Below are 20,744 nucleotides of genomic sequence, written 5' to 3'. Positions count from 1 at the left end.
CTACCCATCAACCCCTTCTCTCAGTTCGTGACGACCGAATACGATTTTCTTTCGACGTAATCCGACCAACGCAAACACAACAATACCGCCAAGATGTCGGGTGCGTCGTTCCTGAGCTGGCCTCAACCCTGGCGAACGCCCGTCCATCCTAGCTAACATGGCTCTCTCCCATCAGGTGGCTCAGCTTACGACCGACACATCACCATCTTCTCGGAGCAGGGAAGATTGTACCAAGTCGGTATGTAGACCTTTCTCTCGCCCCCCGCGCGGACCGATTGCCCCTCCCTGTGGTGATGCCATCATGCGGGGCCGGCAACGGCATGGCTTGTCACCGACCGAGCTGACGATATTCGCTTCCGACCAGAATATGCCTTCAAGGCAATCACAGCCGCCAACATTATGTCGATAGGCGTCAGAGGCAAGGACTGTGCCGTTGTCCTGTCTCAGAAGAAGGTTCCTGTATGTTGAGAATGTCAGCGAAGTTGCATGACGGAAGAGGCACTGACCCAATCGCAAGGACAAACTCATCGACCCCGCCTCCGTCTCCCACCTCTTCCAGCTCTCCCCGTCCGTTGGCTGCGTCATTACGGGCTCCATCGCCGATGCGCGTGCCTTCTCCCAGCGTGCTCAGGGTGAAGCGGCCGAGTTCCGGTACAAGTACGGCTACGAGATGCCTGCCGATGCTCTGGCCAAGAGACTGGCCAACATCAGCCAGGTCTACACACAAAGGGTAAGCGGGACGTGACCCGAGGTGACTTCGTCGAGACAATGACTTACTCAAGCGGCCTAGGCCTACATGCGCCCATACGGAGTGGCCACGACCCTAATCTCATTGGATTCTGAGTTCGGACCTCAGCTGTTCAAGTGCGACCCCGCTGGATACTACATCGGCTACAAGGGCACCTCAGCAGGCCCCAAGCAGCAGGAGGCTCTCAACCACCTCGAGAAGAAGCTGCGCAACAAGGATCACGCCCCGGGCGACTGGACGGAGGTTGTCGAGCTTGCCATTACAACTCTCAGCACCGTCCTGAGCATGGACTTCAAGAAGGGCGAGATCGAGATTGGCATTGTTGGAGGCCCCCGCGCGGACGGCAAGGAGGGAACGGACCCCGGCTTCCGGATCCTGACCGAAGACGAGATCGATGAGCGGTTACAGGCGATTGCGGAGAAGGACTGAGGTGGAAGAGACACATTCCGGCTGGTGGAAGCTGGACTTGGCTGGTGCGTCCGACGATGAGTCCAAGGCGACATTGATTCGTTGACAGGCCAGATCACGCATGACCTCCGCATTGTATTGCAGATGAGAGTCAAAACTGGTTGTCTCGCGAACCCAGATCCCCGCACACGATTGTACTACTAGCCAGCCTACCAAACGTTATAGATCAAGACATTCGGAAGACTTCACAACGACCAACCCATTGGTTGCCGACTTGAGAGCGGCCGCAGAGCCGTTTGTGGCTTGGCTGAGAACTGACTGAGTAGGCACGACGATGAAAGAGAGGCTGTGTGGCTTGACTGAGGCCAGCGGGTAGAATCTGAGATGCCCATGTTTTGGATAACAAGCAACTCGACGACAGGGACATGAGACACGGAAGACACGGGGGAAAATGGAAGCCAGTCGTGACCACAAAACGACATCGGGGAAACGGGCGTCGACGTTTAGGAGGGAGGCTGTCGTGGCCTCATGAAACGGCTTCATAGGGCGACCAGTATGATTAGAGTGAATCGAGGCTGAGAGGAAAAGCAAAGAAATACGGAGGGACACGAACCAAGCTTGCCCCAAGGTCAAGCCTGAGCCACTGAGGCCGTTTAGATCTCTCAACGATTTTCTGCTTACCCTTGCGCAGGAGCAAGGTTCCCCCTTTCCTCCGTTAGAGGGCTGCAGAACTCCTCCAGAGGCCGAGACGTGGGCGGTGGAGGTGGTTAGCAGGGGGAAAGATAGATGGCGTTCCGAGTCAGAGCTGGATAAGTCAGCCCAGAAATACCTCCGGTCCAGTCTCCTTCACAGCAATTGAGTGCCGCGAGGAGAATTTCGTCCCAAATCCCGCAGTCTGCCTTCTGCTAAGTCACAACGGGCAATCGACACGGGACCCTAATGCAGGTGACCAGTATGGCGGTATCGCTTCAGCTGGGGACACAACGTGCCAAACGTGGGAAGACGGTCAGCATGTCCCGGCCCGTGATTGGACACTGCCCCCGGCCTGTCCCCCGTCAAGCCACGGACGTTGTGGAGCAGCACTGCATGCAAAGCTCCAGCCCGCTTCCTAATCCGGCCACCAATATTACGGCTGAAGATCCACCAGCCTTACCTTATTGCGAATCCTTGTCCCGTATCTACACGATGTTCGTGACCAGGGGGGGCAGGAAGAGACTAACTCTACTTACCTACCTAAGTGTTGGCGTTTGGGCTAGAACGGAAACCTCATCGTTTCGCTTTTCGTCATGCCGTGTTTTCACGTGCCCTGCCCCCAGTCTTGGAGTCTCTATGTACGGTAGTCTCTCATCCTTATCCGACCCATGTCGCCCACCACCTAGACAGAGGCTGTATCTAGTAGACGGAGCTTTACACACCCCTCGTCCCCCCCCCCCCCCCCCGCCCCCGTTCAGGTCTTAGCATCCCGCGCAGCCTCGTCAGCGACATGTCGAAGAGGGTTGCTGCCCGAACCACACCGCTCGCTCACTGGCCCATCTCGCCAACGTGTCGTCAGTCCCTATGCCCCTCTGGTCTGGACCACGGCTGTCCAGGCATACAACATGCGGGTCTGCATCATCGCCAGGCCTCCCGACAGCCAGAGCAGCCTCTCCCTTGTGCGTCCCCGACGTATCCGGGATGTCAGGGCACGTCCGCCAGCTTGGCTAGGGTTCGCACTAGCTTTGAGCTTGCAAAGCCATCCTAACGGCCAGGACCCTGGCATCTATTTTCCGACTCGTCGGTCGGCCACATGGTCGTACTGGGTCGCCGTGGGTATCGTTAGATGAACCGACCACTTCATTGGATCGACACTGCCCAAAGGCCTCATGCATCCCTATGGGGCTAACCACCCGCCAGAACCTTCCGGGACGGCTTTACGGGGCAAGTAAGGGCGGACAGGACTTCGGTATTCAATCTGGGGGGACAACGCTCTGTGACCTTCGTGATTAGTCTCCCTCCGTGTCGTTCGGATGCCGTCGACGATGTACAAAAGGAAAGGCTCATGGCCCCGGTGCTATGCTCATGGTCCTGCCTCAACTAGTGTGTTAATCTGTCTCGACAACAGCCGGACCCTTTCTTCTTACCGAGACTAATACTAATTCTTGTGTGCAATACTTAATTCTGGCTTTGGTTCGAGTGTCCTTGCTTCTCGTCAAACCCCTCCCCCCCCCAGGACCATTAAACGCCGCGACCCGCACGGATTTCTCTCCAACGATGGACGGATGTATGTTATCAGATGGACCCCTTAAGTCACACACGCCTGATTTTGGAGGATTCCGTGGCGCAAACGCATCTAACATAGACCCCCAGTGAACATGTACCGAACAATCAGAGTCGGCGAGGTCCTCTCTGATTTCCGGACCTTGCAGTACTACATTGCGGCGGCTCCCACGGACCCGACAAACATGGAGGACTACTACACCGAGGGATGGGCGGCTTTGCGGCAATGCTCCCTCGACGGTCAGCATATTCTCGACTGCGCGGCCGACACGAGCGTCCCGACGGTAAACGGCGGGCCACTTGAGCAGGAGAAGGCAGAGCTCAACCAGTGAGTCATTTGCCGGCCCTTTCAGGATAGGACATTTGGCTGACTGCTACCATCAGGTGTATGCTCGACTCTTTCGCCAGGAGACACGAGTGTCAAAAGATCTACTTGCGACAGGCTGCCGCGCAGCGGTGGATCGGCAACCGGGACGGCGTTCTGCAGGGCGGACGGCCGAACTCGAGGAACGGGTCTCATCTGAGGGCGTGTGACCAGCAGTTGAGAGTTGTGAGTCTCTCCACCCCCGAGCCTGGCAGGGAAGCCAAAGAAGCGGGCGGGCTTCTTCCGTACACACTACTAACATGGATGCGCTACAGGAGCTCTCGACGATTACCGACGAGGCAATCTACAACCAGCTGCGAGCGTCCGACCGCTCGATGGGCCGCTGGACGGTCGAGGACCCGAGCCTACGAAGCGTGCAGCGCTGGCTCCGCGCGCGACGAACTTCGGCGTGATAATCACGGGACTAATGTCTAGTCCGCGAGGTGTTATTGAACGACATTTGACGCGATACGAAAAGCGATGCTGGTTTTGATCTACGAGCATTTGAGCGGAAAGAGTCTCACTCTTTCTTATTTTTCTTCATTTTTCTTCATTTTTCTCTCTTACAAGCATAAACGGCGTATGGAGGATACCGACAATCACAGGAGCGAGCATTCTGGCAATCTCGTCATGACTGTTTAGTTTTTTTTCTTTCGATTCTTAGCGTCTACTAGACCCCTCGGGCGGGCTGGATGACTTTCTCTTGGATGAGTCCTGGTCCAGGCAGACCAGCGACCAGTGGAGTATCTCCTATGGGAGAAATCAAAGGAGACACAGGCAGCGGAAGAAGTACATCAGGATTGGAGCTGCCCGGCGCAGAGACTTTGTTCGCTTCACGTTGTATACATCTATATCAAGCTATCTTCTGAACGGCCACCACAGGCCCATTTCCCCGACTTATGTACAATGCATCATGCCTGAGACATGCGCGCCCTAAGCCTCATGCATCCTGACATGCATCCGAAACTGTGCCGCCCCCCTGACTAAAGTCTTCTCGCCAGTCAGATGGAAAAACTAGAGAGGCGTTTACCTCGTCTTGCTGTGCACACATAAAGCTATCCCGGAAAGAGACAGCACCATTCCGACCAGGGTCTCTGTAAATATGTCAGCCGTGCGGCCGCCCAATCACTTGGGGCGCGCGAATTGAACCACCTACGTCGACTAATCACCTTGCTCTCGACCCACCAGTCACCGATGACGGTGAAGAGGAAGGCCAGGGTGTTGACGATGGGCACCGTCAAACTCAATTCTTGTTGTAAAAAGGTCAGTTATCAATATTGATTATTCTCTCTCTTTCCCTTCCCCAAGACGTCAACGAATGATGGATGGGGAGCGCCTTACCGGCCTGCCCGATGAGCAGGAAGAACCAGACGCTGCCCGTCAGGTTGATGAGCAGCGGCACGGCGTAGCGCGGGTTGCGCAGCAGGTCGAGGACGCCGAAGAAGGCGCCGTAGATGCGGCTGCGGAGCCAGCTCCGGCGGACGGCGTCGGACTCGAGGACCGGGTGCGGCGGCGGGTTGTGGTCCTTGGCGGCGCGGCGGATGAAGGGGGTCGTGAAGCCCCAGGCGAGACCGACGAGGAGGAAGCCTGCGACGTAGTTGATGGCCGCGGGCTGGGGTTCGGGGGTGGCGTCCGGTGATGTCATTGTGCTGGTGGTGAGGGTTGTGTGAGTGTGCGAGTACGGGGGTGTGCGCGCGCGTGTGTGTTGTGTTGGTTGTATTTTGGGGGGGGGAGGGGGGTTCTGCAGGTGTTGCTGCAGCGAAGTCGTGAGGTAGGGTTACATCAGCTGAACCCCTTGTCCAGCAAGCGTTTCTCGCCAAAAGTATGAGAACTGACGTGAGGGATTGACGATAACCGGTACTCCGGGTTGACGGAGGTGACGGAGGCAACGGAAACTGAGATGGAGTGAAGTCGGATGCTGCGAAGCCTCAGCACAGCCACGCGGGACGGCGAGGTGGGGGCTGGAGAATTAAGTGGTCAGTGCTCTGGGCTAAATAGCCACCCTGGAGGGATGTCATTGGCCGAGAAGACACCTAATTGACAGGGGACCCTGCTGCGGCAGCAGCCGAGCGGCTGATTTCCATCTTTTGGCGCGGTTTTGTTACCCCTTCTTTCTTTTCACCTGAATGATGCATCACTCACTAGCCACCAAGAATAAAGGGAGACACCATCGGAAAGCGTATCGCAAGAGGCCTCTCGCGAAACCTTTGAAGAGTCACATCTCGAACCTTACCCGAACAAGATGCCAGCCAAAGAGAGAAAAAAACACTAATAATCCTGGACGTACCCAAGTCCGGTGGTGTCCCACTTGGTCTCCCTCGCTGGCTGCTCTGGCGGTCAGTCAGCTCGAACGAGGACGAAGTGGCTTGCATGAAACCCCGTACCCGTTCGGCCAATGGGAGCCACGAGGGCGGCTGTCGCAGCAAAACAAGCGCGATATATCGTCCGACGGGGGGGTGTTGGGGGCCGCCGCAGGCGTGAGACGCTTGTGGGAGGTAACCTCCGAAGCACTTGAGCCGCCAAGCCGAGGAGCAAGGTCGGGCTTCTTGGTTCTTATTCGTCACCAGGCCGCGTTTTATTAATCCTCGTTTCGAGCCCCCCCATTGCGCTTTCGCTCCGCGGCTGATACGGCGGTTTTTTGTGCGACCGATGGGGCCCGCCAAATGCGGCCGCGTGTTTTTGGTCAGGCTACTGGCCTGCCGGCAGTTGATTTTATCTCTCGTCTTTTCAGATGACGCACAACAGCATCTGGAGTGATTGGCGGTGAATCAACCCGGCGGCCGGCTCGTTTGGTTTCTGGCTGGCTGTAAACGCTATTGCGACGCAGCGAGCCATGTTGGGGAGCCAATTGGTCTTGAATTTGATTAATAAAACGTCCCTAACCTCAATCACACGAGATTTATCGATCTGAGAATGGAGAGGAAGAGAGGGAGTTTGCAGTTGGCCTCCCAATGCTCGGATTTAGCAACCTATCCGCCCTCCTTTCCTTTCCATTTCTCGTCCCTTTCGAACATCGGGTAGATATCTTTTGGCACTCCCCTCCCCAATGCCCTCGCGCCGGACAAAAAGCTCCTGTCGAGGGGTGTCTGTGCTCTTTGAACATGCATATTTTCGTCTTGGACCTATCAGAGACCTAGTCGCTGACATCACCACCTCCGGTGCGATGAATCACCATCCTCATCCCCTTTCCTACCAACCACCCGCTTATCCAACGATGTGCCGTAGCGCCGGCCGGCCGCTTTGTTGACAGTGTTGTCAAGAGCACGCCATCGCAAACTCAACCCAGACAAGACCGGATCCCCACGTCGGCTTGGGAAAGTTGGCGTCTTTTGCTCGGGGCTAGGGGTTTTACAGCGGTACCTTGCATTTCCTCTCAGATTCCCATGTCAGATTTCGATCTCAGATTGCCTGGTGTAGCTGCGGCAGAGACCAGCATTCGGTTTGCGGCGTGGTAAGTGCTAGGTCAAGCGTCTCGTTTTGGTCTGGTTTTCTTGTCACTGTGCCCCCGCACAAGCTATCCGTGTTGGTATGACCAGCCGCAGGCTGTTTGCCATTGGTCTTGTAGGGGAAACAGGACTTCAATTGTGTTACGTCAAGCGTCGTTGGTACTTACTTTCTTATTCCGCTCGAGAGGTGCTCATCAGCCATCCCCCTTCACCTTGATGGTAGCAGATATGGAGGGGGTGGAGAAGAAGAAGAAGAAGAAGAAAAAAAGTTAACGGACAAACAGGGGAGCATATCTTCGGCCGCATCGCCAGTCCAAGGTTGGATCGATCCCTCCTGTGTTTTCCGGATGCAGCATAGCATTGAGGGAAGTTTAAGTGGAAGATTAGTCGATGAGAAGAAGCCCACACATGCAGACATCCACACCCAGCCTCTAAGCACATGAAGTTTCTGAGGCACGTAGCTAAGGTGGTCTTTCTTGAGGTTACGTAGGTATACGATACGGAGGGAAACACAGTAAAAACACAGTATAAGTGACATACCCAATACTGGAACTGGACATATCTTTGGGATCCTGGGGGGTTCTTCTCGCATTGCACCCTTTTCCCCACATAAACGACAGTTCGATCTGACTTCATCCCGCTTCATCGATCTGGAAAGTATGGGCGGGGGGTCGGACGGACATGGGCCAGACTCCCCTAGCGTCGTTGCCTGCAACCCCTTCTTGACCATTCGCCGTTAAGTGACAATTGTGGTATCCTAAGGACTTGTAGGGCCAAACGGACCGGTTCCTTAACTGAGTATACGCTGACATTAACCCGCACAACCATCTTACCCTAGCACCATCTCTGTTACTCTCATCCCCGCAATAGTCTGCCTCCCATTCCACATGTTTCCAGGCACGCAAGCACTGCCGCTTGGTCGTAAGCGGAATAAGAAACAACAAGCAGCAATGAAGCCACAGAACGCACCAGTGTTTCCCAATCACCTTCTCGATCACCAGCTGGAATCCCCAAATTGAGATGGCTCTCCTACCAGACTATGAGCGTCATGACTTTGCACAACCGATCCGCCCTCATGATCGAAGATCGAAGGGAATGAGGCCATACGTACTTCCAGAGAGCTCGGGCGTTGTTGGCCTGGTAGCGCTGCTATCCTATCCCGCCATTGCATGCAGGGGGGCCAGGGGTCAAGTATCTTTTACCCGTCTCGTCAATACGCTTGTTGGTACGAAGTGGGCTGTTTGTGGAAGAGGGTAACGTGAAAACGCCGTTGTACACGAGAGGCATTCGCAAAAAAGTCTATGATGCCATTTCGCCTCCGTTGTAGCTGTAGGTCTCCTTCCTGGCTGTTGTCGTAACTCTGACGCACACTTGCGGGAGTGCCTGGGAGGTGTGCTTTGTCTCGTTCTGTCCTCTTGCGACTTGCGGATCAAGCCTTGAACACTATGGTCGACACAATCTCAAGAGATCTATAAGAAGAGGCCATCCGACACCTCTGGAACCTGTCCCCTTTCTCTCCATCATCACAACACCAACAACCACCAATCAAACAATCACATTTCTGGTATCAACAGCTTCCAACAACAAACTTCCCCACTTCAAACAACCACCAACACCCTTCAACATGCCTACCGAAGCTCAGATCGCCGGCGGCCACAAGGCCAACATCAACAACCCAAACACCTCGGAGGAGTCCAAGCAGAACTCCAAGAAGATCCTCGAGAACGAGTTCAACGGCGGCGACGTCGCCAAGGCCGGCGATGACGAGCAGAAGAACCCCGGCAACGTTGCCGGCGGCCTCAAGGCGTGAGTTACCCTTTGCTGCTACTCGAATGGTTGCAAATATGACCTGACACGATGTCCGCAGCACTCTCAAGAACCCCAACGTCTCCGACGAGGCCAAGGAGTCCGCCAAGGAGCGCCTTGACAACATGTAGAGCTGAGGTGTTTTGAGATACCCATACCTCGTCCACCTTGGAGCGATGAGTAGGAAAGGAATTTCGGTTTGGTCATTGTATTGTGTCATTGTCTGCGCGGTCTAGCAGTCGCAGGTGGTAATATGAATATTGTGAAGTATTTTTCTTGCGCCATTAAGTGATGTTGTTCATGATATTGGGAGAAGTATAGGTTGTGAAAAGTACTGCAGACAATAACGTTTTGGAATCAAATGAGTAAACCCTGTCTTACAACTAGTTGAGTTGCTCAACATTATCTACATTAATATTTGCCGGATAATGCATCATACCGTCGGGTGTATTCCGAGTGTTGTAGCAGCCCGTTGAAGCATGTATTTTTACATGCTTCCAGTATAATTTGGAAACATCAATAGCCATTAATTCTTCTCCGGAGGTGCTTTGAAAGCAGAATCTTGGACATAAACTCATCTTTTCGTGTGCCATTGCGACCTCCTACCTACTTGATCATTGGACAATTGTCGTCAAAGATCGATCGTGCGGCATCGATGGAAAACCGTGGGATTAGACGATACCGTAGTTAGATATCGATGTGGACATGATCGCATATTCTCCTGGGCTGGCGCACGCGCCACGACGGCTGAATGGGTTCCAATTCTGAACGCAATCAGGCACAGATGAAGAAACGCAAAGGGCAACAGAAATAAGCTCGTCGTATACAAACAGCGGCTAAATTACAAGTCTATAGGTCTAAGTTCCAGGTATCACATACATCACATGCCCGGGGCCGGGAATTCAACACCCTTCAGGCCGAGAGCCCTCTTGACGCTCAAAAACAGCTCAAAGGCGCCGAGCTTCACCTCGACCCTCAGGAAGCCAATCCACGCCGAGACGAGGCGGAAGGTGTTGGGCGGCCACAGCAGCGAGCCACGGCGCTTGAGGTCCTCGAGCTGCTCCTCGAACACGGTGCGCGTGCAGTAGCGCGCGAGGATCAGGAAGGAGCGGATGGGGCCCTGGCGGGTGTGCAGGTTCTCGTCGAGACTGCGGGTGAGGTCGTTGGTCTTGAGGATGAGGAGGATGATGCGCGGGACCTGGCCGAGCAGCTGGACGAGGTCGACGATGAGGCCTTCCTGCAGGGCGTCGCCCATCTCCTTCTTCTCATCGGCGGTGCGGGTCTGCAGGACGGAGCCCTCGCTGTTGAGGACGCTCCAGTCGCGGCCCGTGATGGCCGAGGCGAAGAGCGGGAACTGCTCGTCGTTGATGTTGGCGACCTCCTTGGCGTACGTGCGCATGCGCTTCATGTCGCCGTCGATGACGGCGAGCCACATCTTGGCGTAGGAGCGCTGCAAGTCGCGCGGGATGTCACGGTAGAGGCCGTGGTCGTACAGGATGATGTCGAAGTTGTGGCCGCCGCGGAGGCCGCGCCGGGACTCGTTCTTGCGGATCGCGAGGTTGCCGCCGTGAGGGTCGCAGTGCAAGGGGGCGTCGTGGCCGAAGATCATCTCGTTGAAGATGCGCGCGAGGCAGGCCGAGACCTCGTCACGGTCGATGCCGTTGGCGTCGAGGTACGCGAGATCGTCCAGCCGGTGTCCCGACACCCTCTCCATGACCAGGATGCGCTCCTTCGCCCAGAGGACCCCAGGGACGACGAGGGGGTGCTCCGGCAGCTTCGCAAAGTGCTCCCGCGTGCGGTTGGCATTCCGCTCCTCCTCCCTGAAGTCCAGTTCTTTCGGCAACGACACGTCCATCTCGGCGGACAGCCATTCCAGGTCGTACTCGGGGAAAAAGCGCTTGAGGGTCGAGAAGGTGAACCGTGTCAGGGCCAGGTCGAGCTGAGACCACTGACCGAGGCCGGGGTGCTGCACTTTGACAGCGACGGGCATGCCCGTTTCCTTCACCGTGGCGGTGTGTACCTGGGCGAGAGACGCGGCGCCAATCGGTTCGTTCGAGAACTCGGAGAAGTAGTCCCACAGCTCCGTGCCAATGTCGTTCCGGAACATCTCTTCGATCGATTCGAACGACGACACGGGGCATTTGTCCTGGAGGGGGATGAACGTGTTGGTCCACTCTTGCGGCAGGAGGTAGTTCATCGCACTCTGTCCCTCAGTCAGTCTCCCAGTCTTGAGTAGAGTAGGAGTTAGGTGGCTCTTACAAGGTGCTGGCCCAGCTTAATAAAGATGCCACCGTTCTTCTCCAAGACCTTAAGTGTTCGATCGGCGCATCGTTGGTGACAGTCTTTCAGAATTCTGGATTGCAGTTCGGGATCTTCGATCTTTTCCTTCTGGTTGAGGGTTGTACGGTAACTACAAGCGCATTAGCAAGGACTGAACCGCGAGGTGTGTCTCTGATAAGGGGGGTTGCCGTACTCGTTGATGCACACCGCAAGGGCGGCAGCGACCCGACCGGCGCGCTCCGCCGCCTCATAACCGTGCTTGATATCGTCGGTGAAGGCGAGAGCGCTCGCAGCCGCTGCGCCGCCACCGGAAGCAAGAAGCAACACGCGGCCGCCCTTCCGGCCGCCACCGCTACCGCTACCGCTGCTACCATTCTTCGGTACCGCTCTCGCAACAGCGGCCCTGGTGCTCGTCGACGAGAATCCACGGGTGGCGTTGTTGCCGAACCATTGCTGGCGTTGTGACGACCGGCTATACTGCTGCTGCTGCTGCTGCTGGGCCGTCGGGCCGGCGCGACATTCGGAGCATGTCCATGATCGCCGGGTGGCGAGGCGACGCAACGGCAACGAGAACAAGGAAAAGGCTTTCATCTGGACGCTGGCCAGCTACCGCCAATGAATAGACAAACGCAAGGGTGGTTTGCGCCGACGCTCATTCTACGAAGTCGTGTTGGGGCTTTCGGGGGTTTGCAAGTGGCATGCAGAGGCGATTTGGTCTTCGATATAAGATAAAGGCGTCTTTTCCCAACATTCGCTACAGATAGTGGAGTCCTTCCAAGGGATCCAGTTGCTTCGGGGTGGTGCGGTCCAGAGCTAACTAGTCGAATGTCATGTCGTCAGGCGATTTTGCCAGATGCTCTTTTTTTTTTTTTTTTTTTTTGCGCTCTGCGGCTGCTGTGTTGTTGGGGGAGCGTGACCCCCGGTCGATTACTTTGCCTCGGGGTCCGATCGGGAACCGCCGGGATAAAAAGGTTCTGAGCCCAGACCGCTGTATTTAATTTGCGCTGCATGGAATCATGGATGGACATTGGACGCTCTGTTGATGGATCGCCGCGGGACCTCTTTAAGTGGATTCACGTGCTAATCGTCAACACAAGCCACTTTTGTGGCGTCGGACGCCTTCCGTCGCGTCTCGGTCGCGTTCCCATGCTTATGCCACACCCACAGTGGTTCCCTAATTAAGCAAAGAGGCGACAGCTGCAGCACTTCTCTTACATCACAACCAGCGTCCTGAGCTACCTAGATTCGCTTCTAACCCATCACCTGCAACGCGGCCTACATTGCAATTATCGCTAGCTTCATGCCAGAAGACGAAAACCCAGAAATACGGACATCTGCAAACATGTTCTCCGTCTCTGGGCCTGTGCCAATCTTCATCGAGCGGACTTCGTGGGACTTCAGGCCCGCCGTGCCGTCACCACTTTCGTCGTCACCCATCCGCGCGGCGTCGCCCCTCTCGCCCATCGACGACAACACCGTTCGGCACACACAATCCTCGCCCATCCCCCAGCCAAAGTTCAAGTATGCATCACGGCCTGCGAGGCCGAACCCGGTCGTCCGCAAACGCGAAGAGGTGCAGGAGAGCAGGCGAAAGCTTTTTCTCCAGAACGTGCGGCAGCGTGCCGATGACCGTTCCTACCAACGGCGAGACATGGAGGGAACCGTACGTGGCGTGATGCTCCGCATAGACCTGAGACGAACGATGCTGACGTTTTTCTTCTGAAGCTTCTCAAGTCAGATTGGGACCGCGACATGCGACAACGGTTCTATGCCAAGCAGCTAGAGGGAGACGCAATGTATTCTGAAGCAGACATCGATGACGCGGCGGCGATTGCTCAAGAGCGTGCACAGCAGATACCCGAGGACGTCGATGATATGATGGTCGACACTATTGCACAGGAAGAACAGGATGAGCTCGATGCGCTGCTACTGTCTTACGACCAATCTTCCGAACCGCGACATTCAGCTCACTCGTCGCAATCCACGCAATCGGATCCCTTCAATCTTTCTGACGATGAGGATTACGACGCACTTTTCATGAACTTAGTGTCACAGGAAGATGGTGAACTGGACGCGTCTTCACAACAGATGGACATGTCTTGAAAGAAAGAATGTCGACTGCTGTGTTTTGGACTGGAGTTGGACAACTTCGGTCGTTGCATTTGTACGATGGCGTTGAGTCAGGTATGGCTTTGGGAATCTGATTTGCTTATGGCGTTGGGCCTCTTGCTAGGCGGACGGAAAACGGTCTGGATGGCTTCTCTGCATGTGCGTGACCACGCCAAAGAAAGTCATGGTCTTGGTGGTGGGATTATATATCAGACGTCGGTCGCAGTTGTCTCCAACTATTGCGGATTACAGCTCTCGTCTCCGTTGAACGCATCCTGTGCCGATGGCATGTCGCCAACCAAGTCTGATGGCGGTGATCCGGCAGCTTGCATCTGTCACATGTCAGTGCCGGGCATGACGAAAATGGTGACGCGAATCTCCCGCTTACCTTTTGCATCCTGTCGACGATGTATTCTCTGTCCGCTGAGTTGGAGTCTGCGTACGTCTTCTCTTCAAACTTGGCCACGATCTCCTTCACCAGAGCCTGTTGCTCCTCGTACCGCTTGAGATCTTCCGCAGGCGTCTTGGCGCGGTTCTTTTCGAACCACTCGGGGAATTTGTCGTTGAGCTCTTTCATGGGCTCGTACAGGATTTCCTTGTTAGTGAGCTGCTCCATCATGCCCATGAGCATCTTCGAGAACTCCTCCTCGCTGCCGCCGCCGCCTTCCATGTTGCCCTCTCCGAACTGCTTCATCATCTCGGCAAGGAGGTCCTCGGTCGAGGATTCTGCCGCGGCCGCTGTAGCCTGCTGACCCGACGCTTGCATGCGCTCCATGGTCTTCTTGATAGTCTCCTGGAAAGATCCGTCGGCGATCGGATCCGAGGCCGGGGCTTTGCTCGAGGAAGATGTGGGCCGCGGGTGCGCTTGCTCCTCAGACGACCCAGCTTCCCCTGTAGCGGCGCTGATCTGCTTGAAGACGTTGTCAAATTGCGCCTGCATTTCCGGCTGTAATACCAGGTCAGTTGATGGGGGCGAGCAAGGACGAGAAGGGGGGTTCTCTACGTTTTTCTCGAACTCGCCAATCAGGTCAGCCATGCCAGCCTGGAGCTGCTTCGCGAAATCGTCGGATGAAAGCATTTCTTCCAACGTCTTCTCATCAACCTCATCTTCGGCGACTGCCGCGGGCTTTCCAGGACCACTCGCAGAAGACGCGACTGGTTGTTCGGGTTTCTTGGTGTTTACATTCACCGCGGCGAAGTCGTCAAGCATGTCTGGTAAGAGTCAGCGCATGAAATGCTGTGATCCCCAGGCCTGCTTGACAAACGTACCGTCCAGGTCGTCCAGATCATCCTCGTCGGGGTCAGGCACGTCGTCGACCACATCCGCCGGCCTCTTCTCTTCAACGGCTGGTACCACGGGCTTAGCCTCGCCCGTCGTCCCCGCGCCGGCTGCGCTGCCGTCCTTCTCCATCGTGAAAGGTAAACTCTAGGGCGTGAACCGAATTTATGCGCGGCGCCGTTTGCTTGCAGAGAGCTTAGGTGGACGATGTCCAAATATATGTAAACCAAAAGAGACCGGAACAAAGCACGCTTCTAGATGCAGCCGGGGCAACGTGTGTCAGTCAGTCGTCCGGCGCGCAGTCGCAAAGCGGCAAAGACCAACAGGAGCTTCAGGATGCTGCAGGTAAAAGACGATCGCGCAAGGGCTAAGGGGGTAGGATATCCAGTCGCACGGGGCTGGGATTATGGCCTTTGTACGTGCAGAAAGATGGGCTGTCAGATGAAAGCCGAGGAATTGGGCCTGAAGCTCCTTGTCTTGCATCTGGGCAGGTCCATCCAAAGCCCCACGTCGGATTCCCAGGGCCTCGCACCCCGCGCCCGACGCGCCAACCCCGAACGTGGTCTAGGGCGGGGTCCTATTTTCATTCGGCCATTGGATGAGTGACGTCCCCCCCCCCTCATCAGTCTTGCTAGTATCCTGAGCTTCTGCCGAAGGTACCGCGGTATCTCACCTTTACCACCACCAGAAAGGCACGCGACTTCCGTTGGAAGGTACCTGGGAGGCACTACTCAGTAAGTACACACACCCTGAAAGGTACGTACCGCCGTCTCAAAACTTTCCACCGCCTTCCCTCTCAGCTGGCGCATCCAGTGAGGCAAGTGCAACTGTGCAAGGCGACCTTTTCGACGCCTTCCTTACATAGCCGCGGACTCTACCTAAAGATTCGCCGAACAAGTTCCAACCTGCCCTCAGCCTTGTCTTGCTTACCTGTCCCACCGATCCATCAAGCCACCGGCGTCCGAATCTCCGGGCTTTCGTCTTTCAAGAGCCACGAGGCTAGTCATCCCGTCTTTGCACATCAGCCGCAGTTTTCTCCAGTGACACGCGAGCGACACGCCGCATATCACCTTCGGACGCCAACAGACAACCCTCCCGAATCGCAACCGTCAAAACCATCGTCGCGATGTCGCTGTGCCAGAACAGACTCCAGGAAGAGAGGTAGGTCGCCTGAGTGCACCATCTCGTCGTGGACGAGTCTGACAGGTTACAGGAAGCAATGGCGCAAAGACCACCCCTTTGGCTTCTTCGCTAAGCCCCAGCGTAATGCCGCGACGGGCACGCTCGATCTCAAGGTCTGGGAATGTGGTATTCCGGGCAAGGAGAAGACCATTTGGGAGGGCGGCTTGTTCAAGCTGACAATCACATTCCCTGAGGGTGGGTAACAACCTTGCGCATCGGGATCGTGGGTTTTGACCAAGCGAAGCTTTGCTGACTTTTCCCATCTCACAAACAGAGTACCCGACGAAGCCTCCCAAGTGTGAGTTACCTACCAATTGCCTCAAAGATGGAGTCCTCCGACTGACAAAAATTGCGCAGGCAAATTCGTCCCTCCCCTGTTCCACCCCAATGTCTACCCCTCCGGCACCGTTTGCCTGTCGATCCTGAACGAGGAAGAAGCGTGGAAGCCCGCGATCACGGTGAAGCAGATCCTGCTCGGCATCCAGAACCTGCTCGACGATCCTAACCCTGAGTCGCCAGCCCAAGCTGAGGCGTATAGTTTGTTCAAGAAGGACAAAGCGGAATACGAGAAGCGCATCAAGCGTGTCGTGAGGGAGAACCCGGCGCCCTAGATGGCGGGGGCATTCACGGGGTAAATAGAGTTACGCGATGACAACGTCGTGCCCGTAGGCATGGCTTCGGAGTTACGGGGAATACCATACGGTCTGCTTCTCTGCTTTCGGGCTGGTCGATGATGCTGCCATGAGGGGTTTCGGGGCGGACAAGAACAAACAGACAGGCAGGGAAACAGGTCTAGAAGTCGAACTGCTACGATTGGATTCTCTGCGCAGATGCTTCTTTTGGCGTTCGTGACAAGAATGACGCGGACAAAAGTCGGCCTCTGGCTCTGGGTGACAGTAGTTGCGGTGATTTACTTGATGACTCTTCTGGCGGTGGACCACGCTCCGCTAATCCGTGGTGGGAGGCGCACCGTCTTAACCGCAGTGAGGTGGATATTTTACCGGAACTAATACCGCCGAGCACTTGACTTTGAGCTTGCCTCCACCATAGCTTGCTTGGCATGGGACCTGGAACCCTGACACGAGGACTGGTGACGAGTAAGTTCGCCTAGAGTCAGGACTCAAGGCTCAATCAGAGCGGGCGCATTACAGTTGTATCGGCGGCAATAGCACTGTTGCCCGTCCCCCTCCTACCGAGACTCAGTGACTGTCCCGGAGAAAGAGAGGTCTAGCCGCCGCCGTTGTCGCTCCAGGGTCGTGACTACAGTATATCTCTCCGTGGTACCAGGCGGTAGACTCTTGAGAAAATCGCAGCGCCGCAGCGTCTCGGCGCTCCCGTTGGTGGGATGGGTGACGTTGGGTTTCTTATCAGTCGGTAAAGTTAGGTAATTAGCAGGCCTGTGAACTCTGAGTGGCCAGGGCGCCGAATGGCTGTAAGAGCCGAGATCGGCCCCGGGAGACAAGCTATGTTACACTAGCGCAACAGCAGTAGATTAGCGTATCGTGCAGTTTTCTGTGGTTCTGTGGCGGCGGACTTGCAATTTTGGCCCTCTCTCGCTCTCTCGCTCTCTCGCTCTCTCTCTCTCTCGCAGCCCTTCGAGATAATTCGCACCGCGCACCCGACGGGCCTGACCTTATCAACGCACCGGCCACGGCTTCCGGCACCCCAGGACGGCAAGTACCAGGTATTACTGTGTCATGGCTTGTCGGAATGCTGGGTGCTAGGGGCCATGTCATTGTGTCAGGGAGGAGGACTCTGGGGGGCGTTTGCGAACAGAAAGTAAAGACAGTGAAAAAAAAAAAAAAAACTGGGTGAAGCGCAAGAAGAGTCATAACTGTTCTTCGCTCCCACCCTTCCCTCCACCTCCTGCTCCGTATTTATTCTCTCGCGACACATCTTTCACCCCTCTGGCCTCTGAAGCTGCAGTTCATCCCACACACATTCCACGTAGTACGCAATCGCAGCTCGAGACCGCAAACATGTGTGGCATCTTCGCTTGTCATCGGTAAGTCCCAACCCCGCGAGACGACAATCCCTATTTCGGCGGCGGGATGGAGGGGCAGTTGAGCTGTCCCCTCCCAAAAAAGTTAACCCCGCCAATATCTTCACATGGACGATGCGACTGACTCCATGCGCGCCCAGTCACCCCGACGTCCAGAAATTCAAGCCCACGGCTCTGAAGCTTGCAAAGGCGTAAGTAACCACGTTTCCGACGTTTGAGCGCATCAATTGACTCGTAGACTGCAGCATCCGTCACCGTGGCCCCGACTGGAGTGAGTTCTGAGTCATCCGCGCGCGACACGCGACGACCTCGACAGCACACAGAGTAGCCACTGACCTTTCTCTCGTACAGGCGGCAGCTTTATCTCCAACAAGACGAGTAGGTCAAGCCTGCGTATACCATACTTTGTTGTGTATCAATTAACCGTCAATCGCAGTTCTGTGCCATGAGCGTCTTAGCATCGTCGGCGTCGGTAAGTTGACCCTTCCTCTCTGCTGCCAACCCGCGGCTTCAATGGGCTGACCGATGTTGCAGAGTCCGGCGCCCAGCCCCTTACCAACGAGGATGAGAGCATTATCCTCGCCGTCAACGGTGAAATCTACAACCACCGTCTGATCCGCAAGTCCCTGAAGCACACATACCACTTCAAGACCGGCTCTGACTGCGAGGTCGTCATTCCCTTGGTGAGTCAATATCGCGCTGGCATCCTATTCCATCCCCCACAACGGTTCACGCAGAGGCCTAACGGTGTTCACCGTAGTACATGGAGTACGGCCTCGACGCCCCGAAGCACCTCGACGGCATGTTCTCCTTTGTTCTGTACGACAAGAAGAACGACCGCACCATCGCCGCCCGCGACCCCATCGGCATTACCACCCTCTACTACGGCTGGTCATCAAAAGAACCCGACGCGGTTTACTTCGCCTCTGAGCTGAAGTGCCTGCACAGCGTCTGCGACAAGGTCGAGGCCTTCCCTCCCGGCCACGTCTACGACTCGTCCACCGGCAAGACCACAAGATACTTTGAGCCTTCTTGGTGGGACCCCGCCAGAGTCCCCGAGACACCCCTCGACCTCAAGTTGATCCGCGAGAAGTTGGAGAAGTCGGTCCGAAAGAGATTGATGGCCGAGGTGCCGTACGGCGTTCTTCTTTCCGGTGGTCTGGACTCCAGTCTCGTTGCCGCCATCGCCCAAAGAGAGACTCTGCGGTTGAAGAAGGCTGCTCTCGAGGCCAACGGCGGCGCTCTCCCCATGACGGAGAACCCCGACACTGGTGACGGCATGGTCGGTATCGACGACGACAACAAGCTGTCGACGGTCACATATCTGCCCCAGCTCAACTCTTTCTCGATTGGTCTCCCCGGATCGCCCGACAACAAGGCTGCCCTCGAGGTGGCCAAGTTCCTCGGCACCAAGCACCACGTCATGACCTTCACGATCGAGGACGGCCTCAACGCCCTGTCCGACGTCATCTACCACCTCGAGACCTACGATGTCACGACCATCCGTGCCTCGACGCCGATGTATCTCCTCTCCCGCAAGATCAAGGCCATGGGTATCAAGATGGTGCTCAGTGGCGAGGGCAGTGACGAGATCTTTGGTGGCTACCTCTACTTCCACGCCGCGCCTGACAAGAAGGCCTTCCACGAGGAGACTGTCCGCCGCGTCAAGAACCTCCACCTTGCCGACTGCCTGCGCGCCAACAAGTCGACGTCTGCCTGGGGTCTTGAGGCCCGTGTGCCGTTCCTGGACAAGGAGGTGAGTGATTCAGAGCCCTGGTGATGATGATGATGAAAAGAGTGACCCCGCTGACGACCGACGCAGTTCCTCGAGGCGACCATGAACATCGACCCCCAGGAGAAGATGATCACCAAGGAGAAGATGGAGAAGTACATTCTCCGCAAGGCCTTTGACACCTCGGACGAGCCCGGTGCGGAGGCGTACCTCCCGGACAACATTCTGTGGAGACAGAAGGAGCAGTTCTCGGACGGTGTCGGATACGGATGGATCGACGCTCTCAAGGACAACGCCGAGATCCAGGTCACGGACGAGATGATGAAGAACCCCAAGCCGGAGTGGGGCAGCGACATTCCGGACACCAAGGAGGCGTATGCATCGTCCAATTTCCCCGTTTTGACATGAGTGATGCGCTAACAGGATCTGACAGGTACTGGTACCGTCTCATGTTCGACGAGCACTTCCCGCCGCATTGCGCCTCGACCGTTATGCGCTGGACCCCCACATGGTCCAAGCAGTCGGACCCCAGTGGCAGGTGAGTCACAAGATGCTGCCGCCCCCTCCGTCTCCAGTGAGAATGAAGAACCATGCCAGTTGCTGACCCGTTGCATGACAGAGCCATTGCCATCCACGAGAAGAAGTACGACGATGCCGCATAAAGTGGTAATTTGGAGCGAGGCACCTGTATCCTAGCACTTTTACGTCAATGCGGGCGGGTAAAAAAAAGGTAGAGAGGCGTCCTGGATTGTTGGCTTATGTAGACCTCAACAAGTTTAGAGTCTCGAAGAAAAAAAATGGGATATGGAGGAAAGTTGCAATTACTATACTAGTACTGCTGTACTGAGCATATGGTGATGTTGATTCTGCCGATATTGTCCCTAAATCAAAGGAATTGCGCAAATGTCCCTACGCTTTAGCAATTGCCCCCCCTGGTCTGGCCTGCCAGGGGTTGATTTCTGGGGTTTGGAAGAAACCAGGGCCTGGCCTCTATAGAGTCTTCCCCTCCATAAGGGAGCCCGCTTTGTGGGTGATTGCCAGGAGAGACTGCCTCGCAATTGCGAGTGATTGACTGGAGTGTTCTCCATAGCGACTCAGTTGATAGGGTGTGTAGGTAAGAAAAGTGAGATTG

General features: G+C 55.8%; 11 protein-coding genes across 11 annotated transcripts; 8 read left to right on the top strand and 3 right to left on the bottom strand.

Annotated features, from left to right (window-relative positions):
• Positions 1-93: 93 nt before the first annotated feature.
• CH63R_08831 (Proteasome A-type and B-type) lies at positions 94-1,177 on the top strand (the record flags this gene model as incomplete). The annotated part of the gene is made up of 5 exons (XM_018303805.1): positions 94-100; positions 176-238; positions 365-459; positions 518-730; positions 791-1,177. The coding sequence occupies 5 exons, from the start codon at positions 94-96 to the stop codon at positions 1,175-1,177; spliced, it is 765 nt and encodes a 254-aa protein (XP_018155828.1).
• Positions 1,178-3,507: 2,330 nt separating this feature from the next.
• CH63R_08830 (uncharacterized protein) lies at positions 3,508-4,189 on the top strand (the record flags this gene model as incomplete). The annotated part of the gene is made up of 3 exons (XM_018303804.1): positions 3,508-3,740; positions 3,797-3,962; positions 4,052-4,189. The coding sequence occupies 3 exons, from the start codon at positions 3,508-3,510 to the stop codon at positions 4,187-4,189; spliced, it is 537 nt and encodes a 178-aa protein (XP_018155827.1).
• A 613-nt stretch (positions 4,190-4,802) lies between these two features.
• CH63R_08829 (Integral membrane protein) lies at positions 4,803-5,421 on the bottom strand (the record flags this gene model as incomplete). The annotated part of the gene is made up of 3 exons (XM_018303803.1): positions 4,803-4,870; positions 4,933-5,025; positions 5,118-5,421. 3 exons carry the CDS (start codon positions 5,419-5,421, stop codon positions 4,803-4,805), a joined length of 465 nt encoding a protein of 154 aa, XP_018155826.1.
• Positions 5,422-5,902: 481 nt separating this feature from the next.
• Positions 5,903-6,358, top strand: CH63R_08828 (uncharacterized protein; the record flags this gene model as incomplete). Its single annotated transcript, XM_018303802.1, has 1 exon — positions 5,903-6,358. One exon carries the CDS (start codon positions 5,903-5,905, stop codon positions 6,356-6,358), a length of 456 nt encoding a protein of 151 aa, XP_018155825.1.
• Positions 6,359-6,822: 464 nt separating this feature from the next.
• Positions 6,823-7,597, top strand: CH63R_08827 (uncharacterized protein; the record flags this gene model as incomplete). The annotated part of the gene is made up of 3 exons (XM_018303801.1): positions 6,823-6,934; positions 7,002-7,227; positions 7,507-7,597. 3 exons carry the CDS (start codon positions 6,823-6,825, stop codon positions 7,595-7,597), a joined length of 429 nt encoding a protein of 142 aa, XP_018155824.1.
• Positions 7,598-8,846: 1,249 nt separating this feature from the next.
• CH63R_08826 (conidiation protein 6) lies at positions 8,847-9,159 on the top strand (the record flags this gene model as incomplete). Its single annotated transcript, XM_018303800.1, has 2 exons — positions 8,847-9,028; positions 9,090-9,159. The coding sequence occupies 2 exons, from the start codon at positions 8,847-8,849 to the stop codon at positions 9,157-9,159; spliced, it is 252 nt and encodes an 83-aa protein (XP_018155823.1).
• Positions 9,160-9,908: 749 nt separating this feature from the next.
• Positions 9,909-11,899, bottom strand: CH63R_08825 (ABC1 family protein; the record flags this gene model as incomplete). The annotated part of the gene is made up of 3 exons (XM_018303799.1): positions 9,909-11,231; positions 11,288-11,438; positions 11,502-11,899. 3 exons carry the CDS (start codon positions 11,897-11,899, stop codon positions 9,909-9,911), a joined length of 1,872 nt encoding a protein of 623 aa, XP_018155822.1.
• A 751-nt stretch (positions 11,900-12,650) lies between these two features.
• On the top strand, positions 12,651-13,411 carry CH63R_08824 (uncharacterized protein; the record flags this gene model as incomplete). The annotated part of the gene is made up of 2 exons (XM_018303798.1): positions 12,651-12,971; positions 13,034-13,411. 2 exons carry the CDS (start codon positions 12,651-12,653, stop codon positions 13,409-13,411), a joined length of 699 nt encoding a protein of 232 aa, XP_018155821.1.
• A 242-nt stretch (positions 13,412-13,653) lies between these two features.
• CH63R_08823 (Pex19 protein family) lies at positions 13,654-14,828 on the bottom strand (the record flags this gene model as incomplete). The annotated part of the gene is made up of 3 exons (XM_018303797.1): positions 13,654-13,749; positions 13,806-14,629; positions 14,687-14,828. 3 exons carry the CDS (start codon positions 14,826-14,828, stop codon positions 13,654-13,656), a joined length of 1,062 nt encoding a protein of 353 aa, XP_018155820.1.
• A 994-nt stretch (positions 14,829-15,822) lies between these two features.
• Positions 15,823-16,489, top strand: CH63R_08822 (SUMO-conjugating enzyme; the record flags this gene model as incomplete). The annotated part of the gene is given in 3 exon segments (XM_018303796.1): positions 15,823-15,857; positions 15,862-16,073; positions 16,236-16,489. Coding segments are annotated over 3 exon segments (501 nt in total).
• A 1,368-nt stretch (positions 16,490-17,857) lies between these two features.
• CH63R_08821 (asparagine synthase) lies at positions 17,858-20,274 on the top strand (the record flags this gene model as incomplete). Its single annotated transcript, XM_018303795.1, has 9 exons — positions 17,858-17,883; positions 18,021-18,071; positions 18,126-18,151; positions 18,317-18,352; positions 18,415-18,563; positions 18,641-19,636; positions 19,703-19,986; positions 20,046-20,150; positions 20,232-20,274. 9 exons carry the CDS (start codon positions 17,858-17,860, stop codon positions 20,272-20,274), a joined length of 1,716 nt encoding a protein of 571 aa, XP_018155818.1.
• Between the last annotated feature and the right edge of the window lie 470 nt (positions 20,275-20,744).

The sequence above is a fragment of the Colletotrichum higginsianum genome, chromosome 6 (genome assembly GCF_001672515.1).
Source record: "Colletotrichum higginsianum IMI 349063 chromosome 6, whole genome shotgun sequence".
Taxonomy (NCBI): domain Eukaryota; kingdom Fungi; phylum Ascomycota; class Sordariomycetes; order Glomerellales; family Glomerellaceae; genus Colletotrichum; species Colletotrichum higginsianum.
This window is presented reverse-complemented; position numbering and strand designations above follow the sequence as displayed.